The sequence below is a fragment of the Sodiomyces alcalophilus genome, assembly GCF_042370955.1.
Source record: "Sodiomyces alcalophilus JCM 7366 unplaced genomic scaffold ACRALscaffold_4, whole genome shotgun sequence".
NCBI classification, from domain to species: Eukaryota; Fungi; Ascomycota; class Sordariomycetes; order Glomerellales; family Plectosphaerellaceae; genus Sodiomyces; species Sodiomyces alcalophilus.
In genome coordinates, this window is record NW_027263535.1 from 1,071,303 (window position 1) to 1,090,809 (window position 19,507).

The 19,507-nt window shown below is 56.1% G+C and overlaps 9 protein-coding genes across 9 annotated transcripts; 4 read left to right on the plus strand and 5 right to left on the minus strand.

Moving 5' to 3' along the window:
* Window positions 1-923: 923 nt before the first annotated feature.
* ACRALDRAFT_2106064 (uncharacterized protein) lies at window positions 924-2,723 on the plus strand (the record flags this gene model as incomplete). The annotated part of the gene is made up of 2 exons (XM_071023284.1): window positions 924-1,044; window positions 1,126-2,723. 2 exons carry the CDS (start codon window positions 924-926, stop codon window positions 2,721-2,723), a joined length of 1,719 nt encoding a protein of 572 aa, XP_070874629.1.
* An 80-nt stretch (window positions 2,724-2,803) lies between these two features.
* ACRALDRAFT_1094098 (uncharacterized protein) lies at window positions 2,804-4,508 on the minus strand (the record flags this gene model as incomplete). The annotated part of the gene is made up of 11 exons (XM_071019703.1): window positions 4,439-4,508; window positions 4,313-4,397; window positions 3,967-4,263; window positions 3,767-3,881; window positions 3,577-3,729; window positions 3,317-3,465; window positions 3,272-3,284; window positions 3,150-3,243; window positions 3,030-3,063; window positions 2,919-2,969; window positions 2,804-2,849 (listed from the first exon to the last, which is right to left on the minus strand). Exons 1-11 carry the CDS (start codon window positions 4,470-4,472, stop codon window positions 2,804-2,806), a joined length of 1,071 nt encoding a protein of 356 aa, XP_070874630.1. The 5' UTR covers window positions 4,473-4,508.
* Window positions 4,509-4,855: 347 nt separating this feature from the next.
* On the plus strand, window positions 4,856-6,291 carry ACRALDRAFT_1034192 (uncharacterized protein; the record flags this gene model as incomplete). Its single annotated transcript, XM_071014965.1, has 4 exons — window positions 4,856-4,892; window positions 4,966-5,069; window positions 5,188-6,173; window positions 6,228-6,291. 4 exons carry the CDS (start codon window positions 4,856-4,858, stop codon window positions 6,289-6,291), a joined length of 1,191 nt encoding a protein of 396 aa, XP_070874631.1.
* An 882-nt stretch (window positions 6,292-7,173) lies between these two features.
* Window positions 7,174-8,640, minus strand: ACRALDRAFT_2104962 (uncharacterized protein; the record flags this gene model as incomplete). Its single annotated transcript, XM_071023220.1, has 1 exon — window positions 7,174-8,640. The coding sequence occupies one exon, from the start codon at window positions 8,638-8,640 to the stop codon at window positions 7,174-7,176; it is 1,467 nt and encodes a 488-aa protein (XP_070874632.1).
* A 61-nt stretch (window positions 8,641-8,701) lies between these two features.
* ACRALDRAFT_211189 (uncharacterized protein) lies at window positions 8,702-9,220 on the plus strand (the record flags this gene model as incomplete). Its single annotated transcript, XM_071023550.1, has 5 exons — window positions 8,702-8,732; window positions 8,782-8,846; window positions 8,877-8,896; window positions 8,944-9,017; window positions 9,045-9,220. The coding sequence occupies 5 exons, from the start codon at window positions 8,702-8,704 to the stop codon at window positions 9,218-9,220; spliced, it is 366 nt and encodes a 121-aa protein (XP_070874633.1).
* A 24-nt stretch (window positions 9,221-9,244) lies between these two features.
* ACRALDRAFT_1071149 (uncharacterized protein) lies at window positions 9,245-10,929 on the plus strand (the record flags this gene model as incomplete). The annotated part of the gene is made up of 3 exons (XM_071017835.1): window positions 9,245-9,712; window positions 9,791-10,629; window positions 10,731-10,929. 3 exons carry the CDS (start codon window positions 9,245-9,247, stop codon window positions 10,927-10,929), a joined length of 1,506 nt encoding a protein of 501 aa, XP_070874634.1.
* A 584-nt stretch (window positions 10,930-11,513) lies between these two features.
* Window positions 11,514-13,054, minus strand: ACRALDRAFT_1034363 (uncharacterized protein; the record flags this gene model as incomplete). Its single annotated transcript, XM_071014973.1, has 2 exons — window positions 11,514-12,565; window positions 12,673-13,054. The coding sequence occupies 2 exons, from the start codon at window positions 13,052-13,054 to the stop codon at window positions 11,514-11,516; spliced, it is 1,434 nt and encodes a 477-aa protein (XP_070874635.1).
* Window positions 13,055-13,782: 728 nt separating this feature from the next.
* Window positions 13,783-14,609, minus strand: ACRALDRAFT_2053104 (uncharacterized protein; the record flags this gene model as incomplete). The annotated part of the gene is made up of 1 exon (XM_071021664.1): window positions 13,783-14,609. A coding segment is annotated over exon 1 (366 nt), but the record flags the coding sequence as incomplete, so codon positions are not given.
* Window positions 14,610-16,599: 1,990 nt separating this feature from the next.
* On the minus strand, window positions 16,600-18,268 carry ACRALDRAFT_1071147 (uncharacterized protein; the record flags this gene model as incomplete). Its single annotated transcript, XM_071017834.1, has 4 exons — window positions 16,600-16,661; window positions 16,766-17,688; window positions 17,736-17,961; window positions 18,010-18,268. 4 exons carry the CDS (start codon window positions 18,266-18,268, stop codon window positions 16,600-16,602), a joined length of 1,470 nt encoding a protein of 489 aa, XP_070874637.1.
* Window positions 18,269-19,507: the final 1,239 nt, after the last annotated feature.

Below are 19,507 nucleotides of genomic sequence, written 5' to 3' on the forward strand. Positions count from 1 at the left end.
AGCAACGGTGAGAATCTCATGAGGAAAGAAGAATGGACTTCAGAAAGTAGGCGCGTTTCGTGAGGTTTTCGGGGTATGAATCATCGGTATGGTGACGGAAACCGGGTTAGATATCCGACGATGACCTCGCCTTTATGAATACATCGGCGGAATTCGTCTTACAAATGAGGGTGAACTCGATTTCCAAGACTAAGAGGAGAACTGACGTCGAAATCAAGTCGATGATTCCGGTTAGTGTTAGCGGGTGCTTCGGTAATGATGCGCATGGACGACATGGGTCGACGAAACGATGTACTTTGTACACTAATACGTTGTATTTTGTACTTTTTTTGGGCACGAAGTACAGTCGTTGGGAGCCTGGAAACTGATTCACCGTCTACCCCGCCACTAATATCAAGGCATCTCTGCCTAGGCACAGCGTTGCATTCGTAAATGTTCTTGTGAACATATCTTGGGCACCTCGGACTAGGTCTAGTAATTACACTACCTACCTACTTGAAAAACCTACTGAACAGCGTGGCATGGGATATCTTCCTGACCACGAGTTGATCCTCGAGTACGAATAAGGTACAGAGTACCTGGCTGGCCCCTTTTAGCTAAATGGCCTGGGGTACAAGTCCGCTAGGAAGTGGGTACCTAAGTACTCATGGATCCCGACCCACTCGCCCTAAACAGAAAACCCCCCTTCCACATTATGGTTTTCAGGCAACACGTCGTCGTCTAAGTGTACGGAGTTGCTGTTCAGTTCGCAGGCAACTGCCCCTCGACTCCAACCATCAAGCTACGCTGGCCGGAAGACAATCCTGGCGCCTAATTACCATTCCACGTCCGTGGCCTGCCCGATACACATACCGCCGCCTTTCCACCCTGCATCGGCCACCCCATTGAACACGCCAATCTACTCCCCTTGACTTTTAGCAGCCATGTCACGAAGACCACCACCCAACGCTGCCGCACAGCGGGCGGCTCAAAACCAGCAGACTATCAAGAATCTCCTGAAATTGGAACCGAACAAGGTCTGCGCCGATTGTAAAAGGAACAAGCGTAAGCCCCCGCCCCCTCCTGCACCGCAACAATCCTCATCCCGCCAGTCTAGCAAATTCTCTGACTCTGGAAAACCCGCAGATCCTCGTTGGGCTAGCTGGAATCTCGGCGTCTTCGTCTGCATCCGATGCTCGGGTATTCACCGAGGCATGGGGACTCACATCAGCCGCGTCAAATCAGTCGACCTCGATTCGTGGACCGACGAGCAGCTTCAGAGTGTCCTGAGCTGGGGAAATGCGCGCGCCAACAAGTACTGGGAAGCCAAGCTTGCGCCGGGCCACGTTCCCTCCGAAGCCAAAATCGAAAACTTTATCCGCACCAAGTACGAGCTCAAGAGATGGGTGATGGACGGCCCCAAGCCCGACCCAGCCACCTTGGACGTTGATGGCGACGACGACGTTCCCTTGGGCATCGTCAAGGAGAAGCAGAATGTCGAGAGGAGGGAGTCGGTCCGCAAAGCCTCTGTCGGCCAGTCGGCAGCCCCCCGCAAGATTCCCCCACCTCAGGCAGATCTAATTGGCGGTGACGATATTCCTCAGAGATCGAATTCGGCAGGTCCTTCCTCGGTTCAAGTAGCCCCCAAGGCCGGACCGGCTCCTCCCAAGACAACGAGCACTAAGGATTCGTTGCTGGGCTTGGACTTCTTCGGCGAACCGGCTGCACCACCCCGTCCGGCGAGCACCTCCAATGCCGGCGGTGTCGGAACGGCTCCGTCACGCCCCGATTTGAAGCAGTCCATCCTTTCGCTTTATGCAACGGCGCCGCGTCCGCAAGTCCAGCCGACACAAAACACGCAAGCCCCTGGCGCGTTCGGATCCATGCCATCTGCCCCTATCGGGCACCAGCAACAGTCCTCCCTGGGCGGCATGCAGGATGCGTTCAGCAGCCTCAGTTTTACCAACACAACCAGTCCAAAGCCCGCCGCGGCCGACCCTTTCGCCAGCCTCGCCAGCCCGTCTCTCCACACCAAGCCCGCCACGCAAACCTCCGGTACGGCATCCCCAGGTTTCGGCGGCTTGAGTGGAGGAAGCTTCTTCGACTCCAAGCCTGCCGCCCCGCCAGGCCCGTCTCATCAGAAGCAGGCTTCTAATAGTAGCTTCGGGGGTTTCGCGTGGTCCACCTCACCTCCACCAGCATCCGCAGCTGTCGCATCTCCCCCGGCCGTGCAACCCCAGTCCTCGTCCATGGGCGACCTCTTCGACCTATCGGCGCCGGCACCACAGCCCGTCTCGGCCCCCAAGACCACTCCTCCCCCGGTTTCTTCCAACTCGGTGTTCAACTTGTCATCCGACACCTCCAAGCCCTCTCAACCCGCCGTTACTTCGACACCGCTCGCACCAACCAACCTATCTGGATCCGACGTCTGGGGCGCACCCGACACATCGTCCTCCACACATGCGCCGCAAACGTCCAAGTCGACTGCAGCAGCCTCTACCGCCAGTGGCGGACTAGGTGGCTGGGGGGGAAGCTCGACGGTGCTTGGGTCGGGGTCATTCGCCGACACACCTATTGTCCCTGGAGCCTCGGGTGGATTCAGCACGGCACCCCAGGTTTCGGCTGACGAAGAGTTCGGTGGCTGGACAAGCAGCACCGGTCCGGCGACGAGCAGTGGCGCGGCTAAGCCTGCGAGCGCTTCATTTGGCGGAAACGACGACCTATTCTCCAACGTCTGGGAGTAGGTTCTTGGTGGAATGAACGCCACGAGAAGGGCATCTCTGCATTGACTCGGGTCGGGAGGTTCAAAAGAGGTTAGGGGTCCCTAGTGTTGTGTGCAAGGACATTGGCCAGCCCAGACGGCCCAGGAACTTGTGGCTGCAGCATGCCATGCTGTGTGCAGTAGGAACGAAGGTAGAGGGACATAGTTCAGAGCGCACAAAACACGGAACTTGCGAGAGGCCAAGTCAGTTGTGCAAGTGATATAGAAACTTGAGCGATGATAATGATGATATATCCCACCGTCCTAGTCGTAAATACAAGGCCTTTACCCAAACTCCGTGCCACGCCAGCGCCTGCTATTTGCTTCCCACCAGAAAAGTGACCATAATATTAAAAAGGTCGTTTGGAAGGATCCCACGGCCCGTTTATACCCGTGATGTATGCAATACTCTGAAGTTGGTCAAACTCGGCAGTTGAACCATATCCTCTCCCACGGACCAACGATACGTCCCATTCAACGCTGGACGGACGCGACTCGGTGAACTAGTACCCCCCGATGGATCTTGTGCACTGATGTATCGTGACTTTGCGAACGCAACGATTCGTTTAAAAGAACAAATTGACGAGATAATATAACAGGATCAGCGGCCCAATGATGAGGCCGGCGAGCTTGAGGATCGCAACCTTGTTTCCGGCCGTGGCCATGCGACCTAGTCGGCCCGCGGAGCCCGTGAGCGATGTTGCCATGGAAGAAAAGGTCTCGGACTATGGAAGAAAGAACCGGCGAACAGTCAGTCAGGGAAGGACCGCAGGGCGTAGGCAAGACGGAGAAGGTGATGGGAATGAGTTAGAAGGCAGGCGAAAAAGGCAACGTACGGTATTGTCAATGACATCTTGGGACCGGGCATTATCGTAGATATCGATGGTGACGCCGCGCAGAGCAGAAACTTTCGAGGATAGCTCTTCGAGCCGCGCGTTGTTCTGACGTTCTCGTTCGTATGCCTCCGACATGGTGGAGAGTGCTTCTATCTGGGCAGACAGTCGATCGGTCGCGTGGCGGCAGCACTTGGGCTTTGCGTTTAAATGGAGGAGGGAGGTTTGCGGTACGAAGAGCCGGGATGACAAAGACCGTGTTCAGACCCACACATTTCGGCCCATATAGTGTACGAAGTACGACGTACCTAGGTACGACATAACCGAAAATTATACACGACGATCGATATGTACCTACGGGGGCGCTCTAGGAGCTCCATTGCCGCCGACCACAGGCCCACCGGAGGTACGTGGCTTGCCAACTTCACATCTCCCGACCTTTCTAATGAGTAGCGGTATCCCGCATCCTCCATGTTCGGTATCCTGCCCAAGTACTTAATGCTGTGTAGAGATTTGGTGTTTTGGTGTAGGTTTTGGCTTTGCCGCGTCGTTGGGAATAGGGTGGGTGTCAGGAGTCCGCCAGGCCAGTGCAGGGTAGGAGAATGGGGACAGTTCTTGGAGGCGGCGAGCATGACAGGCGAAGATGACGCCGCCCTACGAAATATTGTGACGAACCACGAGTGCCACATCCTTGCACCGCCACGATGCAGTACATACACTACACTAGTGTACATCGAACGAGTACTTGGGTACAGGGTTGAACCCCCCGCAAATAGGTAGTGTACCTCCAGGCCTGGGCCGCATGTGCGTCCGGACAGAGGAGCCTGTACGAACGAAGCATCAGAATCATAAAAGAGCAAGAAACAGGTGGCCTTTCCGGTGGTGTTTGGACAAATCATGAGACAACTATTTCTCCTGTAATAATTGATAATTACACTCTATTCGATTCCCACCAAGTGGTCTTTCTCGTGTCGCGATACACGACTAATACGTTGTACTCTCGCCGTCTCACCGGAAATACGCTGTATGTAATATGTACCTGGTACAAGACTAAGGATATCTGTGTAAAGCCAAGCCTTTCCCGGACCCCTCTACGTAATCCTACCTCTGGTCTAAATATCTTGTCCCCGACACGAGCCCATCGACCTACCGACTCGACTGTTGGACCTGCCGTTCTTGATCTCGCAATCCACTATTTCTTTCTGCCGGCATCTTGTCATTCTCGCCATTTATCCACGTGCCTGAATCGTTTTGTCCGACATCTTCGTCGACGACAGTCACGATGCGTATCAATAACCCCCTTCCGTCTTCTATGGCGTGTGAGTGTTCCCGTCCGCCTCGCGCTTGAGCTGCTTCCTCGACTGACCGCGGTCTCTCCGTCCCCCGCCGCAGCGGAGTGCAAGAAGTGCGGCAAGATTTTGGCTTCATTCATCGACCCCAGACAATCTTTTGGTCCCGATAAGATCATTCCCCCTTCAGTCCTTGCCAAGGCGAAAGTAAGTCGCTTTTCTACCTTCCACACAAAGAGGACCATTCCCCCGCCCCGGCCGGTCCGCAAGCCGATCACCGACGAATCCGCATTGCGCTGACATGACCTCCGATTCTTCCTCGTAGGGTCTCGCCGTCCTCACAGTTCTCAAAGCAGGCTTCCTCGGTTCAGGGCGATTCGGCAGCGGTCTCGTCGTCGCTCGATTGCCGGACGGATCTTGGAGCGCGCCCAGCGCCATCGCTACGGTCGGCGGTGGTTTCGGTGGACAGATCGGCTTCGAGCTAACCGACTTTGTCTTCATCCTCAACGATACGAACGCCGTCAAAACTTTCGCCCAAGCTGGGTCGCTGACACTGGGCGGTAACGTCTCCATCGCTGCCGGGCCTGTGGGTCGCAATGCCGAGGCTGCCGGTGCTGCTTCCCTCAAGAGCGTCGCGGCCGTCTTCTCATATTCCAAGACAAAAGGTCTCTTCGCCGGTGTCTCTCTCGAGGGCTCCGGTATCATTGAACGCCGCGATGCCAACGAAAAGCTCTATGGCGCACGTTACACTGCGCAGCAGATCCTGACGGGCAGTGTCCGGCCGCCCCCCCAAGCTCACGCACTGATGAGCGTGCTTAACTCCCGGGCGTTCTCTGGCATGGGCCGTACCGGCAGCATGGCCGGTGATTCCATGTACAACGATGTGCCGGTCTATGACAATACGCATGACGACGTCGTATGGAACGGCCGGCGGGGCAACGCCATGGGTGAGGGACAGTCGCGGCACCAGAGCGTGTACGGCGACGGTTTCGGTGGGCCTCAGCGGTCCAGCACATGGCGGGACGATGAGTACGATCGACCTTTTGGCGGGCCGACCAGATCGAGCACGTATGCCTCTACGCGAAACGACGACGACTTCTTCAACAGAACGAACAGCGGGTTGGGTGGCAAGACGGCGCCAGGGATGCCGTCGGCTCCGAAGCCAAACTTCTCGCCCAAGCCATCGCAGCTCCGGTCGAACGAGGCCGTGGCCTTGTTCACCTTCGAGGCGGACCAGCCGGGGGATCTCGGATTCAAGAAGGGCGAGGTCATCACAGTACTCAAGAAGACGGAGAGCGATAACGACTGGTGGTATGTGTCGTGTCACTATTGCTTTGTCAGTTTCGGTGCTAACGTATTGTGCAGGACCGGCCAAATTGGGTCGAGGACGGGAATCTTTCCCAGCAACTATGTCAAGATGAAGGAATAAAATAGGCGAACTGGACGACAACGACAGTGATAGTGATGGATCCGGGCGCTTGGATAGCAAAGCTGTCCGACAAGTTGTCATTTCACCTTTGTACTCTGCTCGGTTTATGGGTTATACATTCAGGAGCAGGAGTCTGGAGGGCTGCTTCGAAGTACAGGCAAAGACGACGAAACAAGACGATCAAGGAACTTTACTCATGTCCGGATTCTTTTCTTTTTCTTGCTTTCTTCCTATGGGCACGATCATGATACCTGTTTTTATGACTTCCATCTTCTGCTGTCTCTTCTTCTTGTTCTTCTTCCTCTTACGAATGGCCTGCTAGTCTCGGACGGAGTTGGAATGAAGTTTAGAGTTACTCTGCCTCTCGGGTTCATTATTGACGGGACCGGACATGATATGGCCTAGCTGGTTCATTCATATCTTGAATGATCTGCCTGCGCTTCCCCAGGCCCGACATGTGTGGTCAATGTGAGTGGATTAGCTCGAGGGTTATGCGTTTTTCCTTTCGACTGTAGCTTATCAGGGATGAAAGCAATACAGGAAATACATAAGACTGATCAATGAAAGCCGACGCGCAAGCTTTTTGATTCCTCTGCCCAGCTAGAACTCACATCTGCATCCGGCCCGAGCTATCAACCCGTTGGCAACACCTCACCCACCCGGGATTGAAGAACGGTCGAGTCGAGAGAAGCTCACCAGAGAGCGGATATCGAGAGTAGGGGACGAAAATATGCCGAGAGAAACCTGTTGATCTTGCAAAATGCTCCCAGAACACCGGCGCCAAATGTGATTAATACATAGGGCATGAATGGGAGATTATAAGACGACCTGCGCCGAAAAGACGAGATGAAAATGCCACTGCCTTCCGATCTCCCCGCGGATCTAGACTTTATAGAAACAGAATGCGGTGTAAAAGCTTGCGGCCTCTTGCTCTTCCGGAGAAACCAAGAATTCTCCCCGACCTCTCTCCCGGACGCCCATCCTCTCGCTCAGCGGGCCGAGCACGGGGTCGTCTTTCTCACTCTCCCACACCTCCAGGAAAGGCTTGTGGTACTGCATCTCCAGGTTGTAATCTTCGGCCAAAGCACGGAAGGCCTCCCAGGGTACGACGTACTCGGGCACCTCCTCCACGGCCTCGTGCAAGAAGAAGTTGTACTTCCAGCCGAAAGCCGGCCGGAATATTCCGTCCTCGGGCGTCTTCCCCGGGAAGCGGACTCGATAGATCTGGTTCCCCCACTCGGCCGTCTTCTCCTCCTCGCCTTCCTCGAGTTCGCCCTCCTCTGCGTCGGATGGTGGCTCGGCGCCTTCTTCCTTCCTCTTCTTCTTCTCCGCCATGCGTTCATTGAACTGGCGGACCCTGTCGCTCAGCACGTCGGAATTGGGAATGCACCCCACCAGCCGGCCCCCTTTTTTCAGAGCGCCTGCCACGTTGCGGAGCATGGTGCGGGCCTTCTCCTCCGACTCGAAAGCGTAGTGCATGCAGAACATCATGCTGACGACGTCGAAGCCGCGCCGGTTGAGCGGGCCAGGCTCGAACCCGACCTGCCGGATCACGTCGATGTCTTCGATGCTCTCTCCGTAGCAATCCTTGACGTGGAATTGTGCCTCGAAGATGCGCGGCGGGGGTCGGCGGTGATACCCTCCCCTGCCGCCGCGACCGCCATGCCCGCCGCGGGTGGCCATCTGGCGGTACCGCTCCTTGGCTTGGTCGATGCTGACGTCGGCGGGGTCGAGCCCGACGTAAAGCTGGACGGGCTGCGGCGCCTGCTGCCATTTCCCCAGGTCGCCTCCCTTGCCGCAGCCAATGTCGAGGACCAGGAGCTCGTGGCGGCTCGAGGGGGGCTGGTCCCGCGTGCCGGGGGTGTAATCCTCGTCCGGGGCGAATTTCTGGATGATGCAGCTCTTGACCCAGTTGTTGAACGCCCGCAGGCCCTTGATTCGGCTGTCGGTGCGTCGCCAGTCGCGGCCGCGCTCGGGGACGCTGTTGTAGTGCTGCGTGACGACGTCGTTGATGCCGCCTCGTGGGCGCGTCTCGGTCACGGCCGAGGCGGCGGCGGCTTCCAGGGCGCGTTCGCGCTCGAGGGCTCGTTGGCGGATGGCTTCGCGTTCGGCTTCGGAAATGCGGGCTCGTGCGCCGGGCCTCTTCTGCCTGCGGACTGGCTGTTCCGACGGTGAAGTGGCACGTCGCTTTGCCGGCTGTAACTCCTTTGCATTGTAGGGCTGGGGCAGTTCATCGTTACCCAAGGTGTCTTCGGCCTTGCGTTTCTTGGGGACGTTTTGTTCGTCGGTGTTTGCGTTCCCGTCATGAGATTCGTGCTCTCGGGGGCTGCGAGACTCGTCTCCAGCCATGGTACGTTTTCGAAATGGATTGGTCGATAGTTAATAAAGAGGATATGGCAATTGAGAGAGGATGAGGGTCATGAGGCAACGCAATTTGACTCGTGCTGAAAAATCCAGTTTTTTTGTTGGTTTGATTCAATGGAATGCAAGTTGGAAGGTCAAAAGGCGATCTGCAAAAATACCTAGAGCCTCAAAATCCGGATTGGCAATGGCAGGTAGCCGAATGACACAGGGCACCATCACAGTTGACACAGGGCGGTGAGCCGTGTACGGCAGAAATTTAGGCTCACGTCAGGTACGTATGCTCTGTAGCCTCGCCGGCCTTGCAGCGGGCAACCAGGGCTTTGACCAATCAACAACCGCTAATGGAGGAGCTAACAGAATGAGTATCAGGGCGACAATGATGACCTAAGGTACTTGGATACAGAATCAAGGTCACCACCATAGCTCGAAGCTGGCACCTTTCCCATCATCTCCCATCATCTACCTCCCACCACGACAGTCACACGACCAGTTGCCTCCTTCCTTCTCACGCCTACATCCCCTGACCGAAACGACGTTCCGACGTCCCCCCGACAAACCCCAGTAGAGCGCCGGTCAAACGACTGATATCATGGGTTCCGATCCGCAGTACGTGAAGTGGCCGCTTCTGCCACTCGCGCAACACGTCTTTGCTGCCACAAACCCGTACACATCCAATACCCTACAGGAGGGCGCAGTCAAGGCTCTTCAAGATGCCATCACCGAGCATAAGATGGCCCCATTTTACCGGTACCTAGCCCACCCGGTCGAGGGGGTCCTCCACTCGGTTGGCAAGGGCGGCTCCAACAGCCAGGTGCCTGGAAAGCCCCGTAGCCGCAAGTCCAGCATCAGCGGCGGCATTATCGCTACGAAGAACCCGCAGTCCTCTGTTGTCCTGCCCTGGGACGAAGACCTCTACCAGAAGCTCAAGGCCGACAACGATCGGGAACTCGAGGGGTTCCAGAAGGAGGAGGACGAGGCTGTTGAGCAGGCCGGTGATACTGAAGTCTTGGCTGCCAAGGGGAAACGCGCCGAGTTTTGGGCTCGAGTGGGTGACAAGGTACGTCTTTTGTCTTTGTGATATTTTTTTTTCCCTTTCCTCGCCAGACATCCATCGGCTGACGTAGTGAACCCAAAGGACCGAGCCATCGCCGCATACGAGGAGCTTTTCGAGGAGACCGGCATCCTCGGCATCAAGATCGACCTCGTCCTAGCCATCATCCGCATGGGCCTCTTCTACGGCGACAGACTTCTCGTCAAGAAGCACGTCGAGCGGGCCAAGACGCTCGTGGACTTGGGCGGTGACTGGGACCGCCGCAACCGCCTCAAGGCCTACGAGGGCCTCTACCTCATCACCGTCCGCGCCTATGCCGCCGCCGCCCCGCTCCTCCTCGACTCCCTCTCCACATTCACCAGCTACGAGCTCTGCACCTACTCGTCCCTCGTCGTCTACTCGGTCCTCGCGGGTTCCGTCGCCCTCAAGCGCGTGGACTTCAAGTCCAAGGTCGTCGACGCGCCGGAAATCAAGGCCATCCTGGGCGATGGTGAGGATAAGCTGCTCGCCCTCTCGGGTGCCCTCAGTGCCGGCCTCGGCGTCGACTCGTCCTCCTCCTCCTCGTCCGACCACGAGGGTGGTGGCGCTGGTGCGGGCGCCGCCGCGTCCAAGACGACCGCCGTCAACCTCACCACCCTCGGCACCAGCACCGAGCAGCCCGACGCCGAGATGGCCATCGACTTCTCCCCGCTGGCCCAGCTCGTCTCGAGCCTCTACAATGGCCACTACAAGCTCTTCTTCCAGGCCCTCGCCCTCGTGGAGGAGTCTTTCCTCTGCCAAGACCGTTACCTCTTCGAACACAAGCACTGGTTTATTCGGGAGATGCGGCTTCGTGCCTACCAGCAGCTCCTGCAGAGCTACCGTGTCGTCGGACTCGATTCCATGGCTGCCGAATTTGGTGTGACTGTTGACTTTTTGGATCGGTATGTCTTTCCCCTTTCTATTTCAGTCATTTTCTGCTGTCCAAGACCTCTCCGCGGTGTCAAGAGCAAAGAAACTGACAAGGACTACCCGGCTTTTCCAGCGACCTCGCCAATTTCATCGCCGCCGGCCGCATCGCCTGCACCATTGACCGCGTGACTGGCAATGGCATCATCGAAACCAACCGTCCCGACGACAAGAACAAGCAATACCAGGATTTGGTCCGGCAGGGTGACCAGCTCATCACCAAACTTCAAAAGTACGGCCAAGCCGTGCGTCTCAGGGGAAGCGAGAGGGCATGAGTGTGCTCTTTATGCGCTACGGACTGCGTCTCTACCGACACTTTATGGCATGGGCTGCGCGGGAGATTGGAACGAGGGAACCATTGGCGGGGGTTTTATGCAACCGTCCTGTATGATACCGATACCTCGAGGGGGCGAAGAATAGACGAGCCGAGGAAGCGGGGAATTTCAGAGCGAATGCTGTCTTGTGATGATTGTACGATGCTCGTCCTCCAAGCCATGAACCCAGTCTGGGCCTGGCATTGCCGGCAGGTCACTCTTGAGACTGATCTACGGGCCTCCTAGAAGTAGGCAAGTGCGATAGTGGAAATATGATACGAGCAAAAGAAATTAAAGCCACATTTGATGCGATAAAACTGAGTATGCTAGAAATTCAGGTGGCCGCTATTATGGAAGGGTTTTCTCTACCATAGGCGCCTGTGCTCAATGCGAACGCTCATTTTGTATGCTGCTCCGCCAAATGTAAACAAACGGTCCGGGGCCTTTCTTTTTTGGCTTTGCATATCAGATTGTTGTTCCCTTCCTCCTTCCCCTGTCTCCCTACTCCTGAGGTCTCTCTCCCCGCTGCAAGCATCGAAAATCGGTCACCGGTGCTTGTCCATGAACGACTTGTGGAAATCAACGATGCGCCCAACCCACTCGGTGCCGGGAGCCAGGAAGGTGGTCCTGAAATGCAGCGTGTCTTCCTTCTGACCAAACCCGCTGCCCGGAACGACGCAGATGCCCGTGGCCTTGAGGAGGCTCATGCAGTAGTACTCGTCCGGGGAGCGGCCCTCGGCGGCGGCCGCCTCGGCCGCACGAGGGGGCAGGTTGATGGTGGGGAACAGGTACATGCTGCCCTGCGGGGGTCCGCACTCGACACCCTCCATACGGGAGAAGGCGGCGTGCAGGGCGTTGGCGCGCTCCTTGAGGCCCTCGTAGATGGCGTTGTACTCGGCGTTGTACTGCTCGTACGACGGGTCGCCCGGTTGCGGCGGGTTGACCATGAGCTCGACGACACACTGGCCGACGACGGGGGCGCATAGGGTGATGCTGACAAACTTGTAAATGTTGGCCTCGACCTCCGGGAGGAAGCCGACGAGCTCGAAGAAGCCGCCGCGATGGCCGCACTCGCCGATCATGCCCTTGGACACGGAATGTAGGGAGGCGAGCTCGACGTGGTCGTACTTGTTGGGGTTCTCCTGTTGCAGGAGGCGGAGGACCCGCTTGAAGGAGTGGAAGCGGCCCTTGAAAACATTGGTCTGGTACACCTCGTCGGCCAGGATGACGAGGTTCTTTTCTGCGGCAAAGTCGATGATGGCGCGGATGTTGTCTTCGGGCAAGGAGGCGCCGGTGGGATTACCCGGGTTGATGATGACGAGGGCGCGAACGTCGGTGCCTTCGGCGACGGCCTTGTCGTGGGAGGCACGGATGGTCTCGAGGTCGGTACCCCAGCCCAATTCTTCGTCGAGGTGGTAGGGCACGCATTGGGCGTTGAGAACGGAGAGGGAAGCGGTGTAGAGGGGGTATTGGGGGATGGGAACGAGGACGCCGGTGCTGGGCCCTGCGCAGATGACGTTGAGGAGGGTGTTCACGCCAGAGGAAGCACCTCCCGAGAGGTAAATCCTGGACGGGTCTGCTGGGAAACCATCTCGCCCTGGAACAACAAACATCTTCAGTGTTAGTCACCCTTGGTCCCTCTTTACCCAGGTCGGTGGGGTTGGACGTGTGTTAGGGGACGACAAAAAGAAGAGAGGAACTCACGCTCGATGAACTGTGCGATGCGCTCTTTGATGGCGGGAACGCCGGCACTGGCGCTATAGGCGCCCACTGATCCCACCTTGCTCAACAGCCACTTTGCCCGTTCGATGACGTCCGTCTTGTAGCCGAGCTGGTTGAGGAGGATATCCTCGTGATCCAGCAGTTTCGGGTTTTCCACCAGACTAAGGACCTGGCGGATGAAGGTGAGCGGCTTCTGATCGAGCTGCTGGGGGTTGCCGATGTTGGCGGAGATGACTTGGTCAAAGGGCAGGTCGGTGTCGCCCCTGGCCAGCTTGGCACGATACTCCTCGGAGAGAGTGGCCAACTCTCCTCTTACGGCATATTCGGCAGCCCGAACGTTGGGGTTGATGTTGTTAATATGCATACGGGGCTTCAGAGTCGACATAGCTCGAATATGTGGGAAGGAGGTGGGGGATTCGAGCTGCGTTGGCCGGCGCAGTGTGACTCCTGTCGAGAATCGCGAGTTATCTGTTTGCGTAGTTGATATTCGTCAGGAGCAAGTTCCAAAAAGCCGCAAGGCGAAACAGAGTGGCGGCTTCCAAGTGGGCCGTGGATAAGATCTTAACCTCGGAACGGGTCGAGTCGAGAGCGCTGGAAGCCACGCTTGTGACGGGTTTAAGGAAAAAAACTAGAATTCTCAGAGAAAAGAAGACGGACGAAAAAGAAAAAGAGAAAGAAAAAAAAGAAGAAGAAGAAAGGAAAGAAAGAAAGAAGAGCAAGACACGTATAATGGTTCGGACGAGGGGAATAGCCTCAAAACAACAGGAGTAGGACCCTGCCTACGTCTACTGCAATGCGCCATATGTAGACAATGGAACCGTGGCTCAGAGAGGCGAACCAATGGCTCCATATGCAGGTAGACCGGCGCATCTGGGGATGGAATGCGAGTCGTCTGACCGCCATGATAGCCGATTGCGCCGATAGGATATTTCCAGGGAAGAAGACCGAGCCAAGGCGCCGAGAGAACCCCAGCCAAGGCGCCGAGGAATCCGACACCTGGGGCGCAAGGCGACAATGGGGGGCACTGGACGGTCGCCTACTCTGCTTGACTTGTGGTGGGCGGGGGGGCGGGCGGGGGGGCGGATGTTACTAGGAGCGGGTTTGTTTGAGTCGAACGAGCGGTCCGAAACCGGGGCATGGCTCCGATTTTCTGGGGTCTTGTCGATGACGGTGCGTTCTTAGGGCAGCCAGGGTTCAAGGGACCACCCACCACGAACAACAGGGGGCTCGAGTCATATTTCGAGGTACCGGTGACAGCAAATAGAGGGGCATGGGGGAGAGAAGGGGGTTGAGGGAAAATCAAATAAATAAGACGGGGGAAAAGGGTGCTAAACGCGTGGGGGTTGGCGTTGAGATGGTATGATGGTAAGGTTCGGTGGTGTGGTCTCAGCAGATTGACGCCGTGCTGTGTAAACTTGATTGGCGTCGAGACGTGGCCGTCGAACGACATAGCCTGCATGGGCTATAAAAACCGCTGACAGCGACTCCTCTGGCGCTCTTGGAGACGAAATGACAAGTGACGGTGAGACGAGAAGATGTGACAAACCCACCTTGCAGATGCGACGTGCACAGCCATCGACGTGTACCATTGACCGGTTTGACCTGCTCTCTGAGGATCATCCCGTGTCGAGATCGGACGATGGAAGTAGGGGCTCTGCCCATGGTTGCGAGGGACGCCATGATGGACAATCAATATCCAGGGCGAGACCGACAGTAAAGTAAAATCTGGGGTTGACGAGCTTTCGACCTCGAAACAGCTGGCCCTTCTTATCTCCTAGCTATGAAGATAGCTCAAAGGCCGAAAGCCGAAATAAGCCCACCAAGAACTGAGCAACAGGCTCGTGAGCAAGAGAGTTGGAAGGCGAATACTTGGAATCGATGGTATGGTAGGTATGGTCAAAGAAAAAAAGTATGTTGTTGACACCGCCTCTCTGGGATATGAGAAAAGGTACGAAATACACCAAGACAAGACGAAGATGCGAATCAGACCACCTATAGCCCAATGAATGGGCTCCCTCCCCCGGCCGGCACTTCGTTTACATTTAAGCTACTTCAGGAACAAAGGCGGCTCCGCTTTCGCACGTGTAACTCACGCGGTACGTACCCAATGATCGTCCACTGCCAAAAAGCACGGAGAAACATCGGTCAAACACTTGAGCTTATCCCTCGGCATCCGGCGTTTCAATTCACCGACCGTTCCTCGCTGAGGCTGTCGGCTGCATCCGAAAACTTCATCCCGACGCGAGAACCAGCTGACGAGATCACCGACGTCTGTCTCATCGCAGCATTACTATCCAAGATGGCAAAGAAAAGTACCCAATCCAATTTGTTTCTCCAAACCTCCCTATTTTCCTTCCCGAAGCTAACTCTCAACTTTAGCGAAATCACGCATCATCACCGTCCGTCTCCTCTCCATGGCCATGACGGGCTTCGCCTACACCTTCAATCGCGTCCGTACAGCGCGCCCGATGGGCATGTTCAAATACGACCCGATCGGTACGTCTACCGCCCCATCTCTCGCCTCGATCCGACCACGGCCGCAGACAACCAGACCAGAAAGCTGCTTCTCGTCCTGACCAAGACCCTGACTGATCGCATTTACAGTACGGAGAAAAGTTCTCTTCCTCGAGCAAAAGCGAAAAGGCAAATGACCCGCGTCCCGGCTTTATACCATGTTACATTTCGTCTCGAATCCTATACGCGATTGATCCTCCCTCCCCACGGCAATTCGCAATGTACCAAATAATGATATCAACAATCAGCGGCGTTCGCGGTGGTCTGGTCTGACCTTTGAATTAAAACCATGAAGAAGAATCGACATTGTATCTATACTACTACACACATCGTCTCCGACTGACTTTGGTCGTTTGGGAGCAATGAGAGACGAGCTGGAGAATCGACGGGATATCGGTTGTCTCCTGAAGCCAGGTTAGGTATACATAGAAGCAATTCAGTCTCCCTAAGATATCTCCTGTGCGAGAGTTCCTACAAGAACCTCACGGTCCATGACAAGTTGAGAAGCAAATGGGAAGCGATCGGCCATAACATACGCCCAAATAAACAGCAAGTTACCTTTTGTACCCGGCCACCCACCAAGAGTTCATATCCACGGCCAGTACCCTGCCAGCCTCAAACAGATATTCACGGAATAGTCATACTGGGAACGCAAGTCAGAACAGCGAATACTGCCACCTTGCGATACTCGTAGTGCGCCTTTAGATCGCATCCTCGGGCCAGTACCAGCCGTTGGGCTCGGCTACCAGTAGCATCTTTCAATCCTCCGGTGAAGATGCCTACGACGTCACTCGCTGCTTCTTCCGGTTCGGGACTTCATCGAATCGTCCTGCACGCTTGCCTTCAGCTTCTTTTTCGGCCGCCAGCCACTCCGCGGGGCTAGGCAAGGGGCCCGCCTGCTTCGCCCTGGAAGGGCCCACTAGACGGTTTTTGATAGCTTCCACTATCTCGTCGTTCTTCAACCTCTGAGCTCGAGCCCTCTGATCCTCTGTTTCCCTTGGAGCTTCCTCGGCCGACCCGCTGCTCGGGCTAGTTGCCATTCGGATGGGCCTGAAGACGGCGCTCCCTGCGATGGACGACTCACTAGGCAGGCGTGGCTTTGACCTGGAAGCAAGCCGTAGGATGGACTTTGCTGGCTCCACGAGACGTCTCTTCGTCCGTTCCACCTCGGCCGATACCGCCGCCGCCGCGGTTTCTTCTCCGTGCTGGCTGGGCGTCCGCAGTACTATGCGTTTATTCGTAGTTGACGCGGTTGCCACCTGGCTCTCGAGATGCTGACCGGCCGTGGGGACATCGCCATGCTCCGCTTGAGGATGCTGGTCCAAGTCGCCTGATTCCCGGGTCGGAGCCAAAGGTCGCGAGGACTCTGTTAGCATATCGGTGGAATTGTCTTCCTTAACTTGACGCGAGTCTACTGCCAATCGAGCCTCGGCCGCTTTCGTCTCGGCCAAGCAATGCTGGTGTGTGTGATATAATACCCTCTGTATTTCCAGCATGGCTTGAAACTGTTTTTGCATTGCCTGGATGCCTTGGTCCCTTTTTGTTAGCTTGTCAAGCCTACCCTGGGCAGCCAGAAGGTCGCCGTAGACCCATTCCAGCCTCTTGAGCCCATCGTCTCCTGTCGGTTCCGTCGTCAATCCAACTCCCTTGAGCTTGCACGACAGGTTTGCGATTCGTTGCTCGGCGTCCTTGAGCTCCCTCCTCAGCTTGATCAACTGAGCGCCAGGGTCTATAGTCTTTGCCCAGGACAGTTCCTCGCGGACCTTGGTCAGCTCCTCGTTCAGAGCTGCCTCGGACGCCTTGGACCTCTCGGCATCCATCTCGAGTCTGCATGCCTTCTTCTGGTACTCGATGGAAATCTCTTGACGACTGAGGTCGGCTGCCTTTTGAGCGCTCTGAAGCTGCTCCTCCCTGATCTGGAGTTTCTCCTCAGCTTTCAGCAACTGATGTCTTAGTTTCTCAAGTGTGTTGCGATGTGAAGTCTCCGCAGCTTTCGACTGCTCCTGCAACTCCGCCAACTTCTCGTCCTTCTTTGCGGAGGTATCCCGAAGTTGTGCAATCTCAACCGCCAGGTTCGGATCTTCCCGCGGTATAGCCTCCAGGGCGGCAACCTTTACTTTGAGCTCCTGGATCTCTTCGGATTGCCCCAAACGCACAAGCTCGAGATTCCCCAGTTGATCGTTCTTCGCTTCCAGCAGCGTAACATACCTGGTCTTCTCTTGAGCCAACTTTATCACCTCTTGGCACTTATCTGCCTCCCAGACGTTCTGCCGTGTGTGCAACGTTGCCAGTTCCTTTTGGAAATTCTTGCCAGTACGGTCCAGTAGGTCGCGCAGGGTATTCTGTCCGGAGAGTGCTTCGTGGAGGGAATTCGCGAGTGGCTCTATAGTCTTGACAACAGCTGCTTCCATGGAGTCATTCAGATCCGGCTTCAGCTGTTTCAGGTGTTCAAACGACGCTAGAGAACCTCGCACTTGCTCCAGCCTGACAGAATCAGTACACATACTTCAAATCCAGGCCATTGGACTCACTTCTGGACCAAGGCATTGTGAAGGTTCAGCGAGGCCGCCCTCTCAGACTCGTCGGCCAGCTTGGCCAAGATACGCTCGGCCTGAGACTCAAGCTTTCGCAATTGATCGCATTGTGTCATCCGATCCTCGAGTCTCTGGGCAAGTCCCCCTGCCTTCTCGACGGCTGCCGCGAGTTGCTTCTCAGTTTCCTGGAGTTTCTGCCGAAGGTGTGTGATCATGGCATTGGCTGGTCATGATCAGCAGAAACTCTTCCGATCGATGAGCATGGACTCACATTCTTCTCTCTGCTGCTCTGCTGCGGCACGCTTTTCTGCGGCAGCCTCCTGGAACTCCTTTCGCAGTGCCTCCATCTTTGCGAGAGTACGAGACTGTTCGGACTCGCACTCTTGGTGCGACATCTCCATCTCTTCCTTCGTCTTGGCATAACTTGCTTGCACATCGTGATACAACCGCTGCTGCTCCGTAATAGCTTTGTTCAGGTGCTCCTTCAGATTATTGTACCTTCCCCGAAGCTTCTCGAGCTGGGACTGCATATTGTCGAGTTCGAGCTTCACTTTATCAGCATCACTGGCGGCTTCTCTGGCCTGATCGCGCAATGCGTGATTCTGTTGGACAAGGCCACTGTTTTCCCGTTTCAGTGACTCGAGCTGGCTCGAGCACTCCTTTAGCTGATGCTTCCCCCGAGCGATGCGGTCGCCCTGCTTCTTCAATTCGCCGTCTCTCTGATCGATGGCCTCAAGCAGCTCTGCCCGCTCTTGTTCGTAGTCATTCAGCATCACTTGCCAAGATTCGAGCGTCCTCTGCAGTTGCCCTCGGCTCGACCTTCGTGGGTTTCTCTGTTTAGCTATTAACCCCCGACGTCGTGATGTGTTGGAGACCTGCGAGCCTGGCCGAGTGACGGGGCTGGACGATTGTTTCTCCCTTGTAGCACGGCCTACACGACGCGCTTGCGCCGATGCCTGAACTGTTTCTTCTCCGTCATGCGGGCCAGGGCGAGTTGGCATGGTCATTGTGTCCATGAAAGGGGGCTGCTGTCCTACCCCGTGTCTCTTCTCTGTATATGGACTGAGTTCATGATGACTCCCACGTTCTACAGAATGCGAGCTCAACATGGGCTCATTCCTGTGGTCAAGTGTAGCCGCGTTCCTTGAATCCTCAATAGCGCGAGAACGATGCTGAGTTAGTACCTCTAGGTCACGAACTGGAAGATGACGATTTGCCTCGCGGTCTTTCTCACTACGCTTGCGGACGAGACTCGAGGGGCCTTGGTTCTGATAGTGAGGACCGTCGGTATGCTTGGGCAAGTCACTGTGGGAGGTTACATTTGGGTGATGATCATTCAATGCATTTCCGACTCGTGAGAAGGCTGTCGCCTGGTTAGTTGCGGCCGAGATATTACGCTCTACGCCTCGGGCTGGGCTGTAACTGGTCGTTGACCCCCGTGAGTATGTTGATGTTGCTTCTATTCCTGGAAATGGTGGGTCATCCACACAGCGTCGAGACACCGAATCAGGCGGACTGGCAGACCTGGCAGCTGCATCCGGAGAGACCGATGGGCGGGAAGTGGCCAATGCCGAGGGGTCAGGATAAGGCCCAGCGTTTGTTGTCAAGATGGGTGAAGGGACAAGTTGCCGCTGGTCGTCAGCAGCCGGCTTCTTCGGACAGGCCGCATCAGCGTTCGAGCCGTTGGACAGCGTGTTGTCCGTAGTCAAACGCAGGGCCGGTCTATACGATGAAGGGCGGATCATGGCTCCGAGTTTACCATTAGTGGG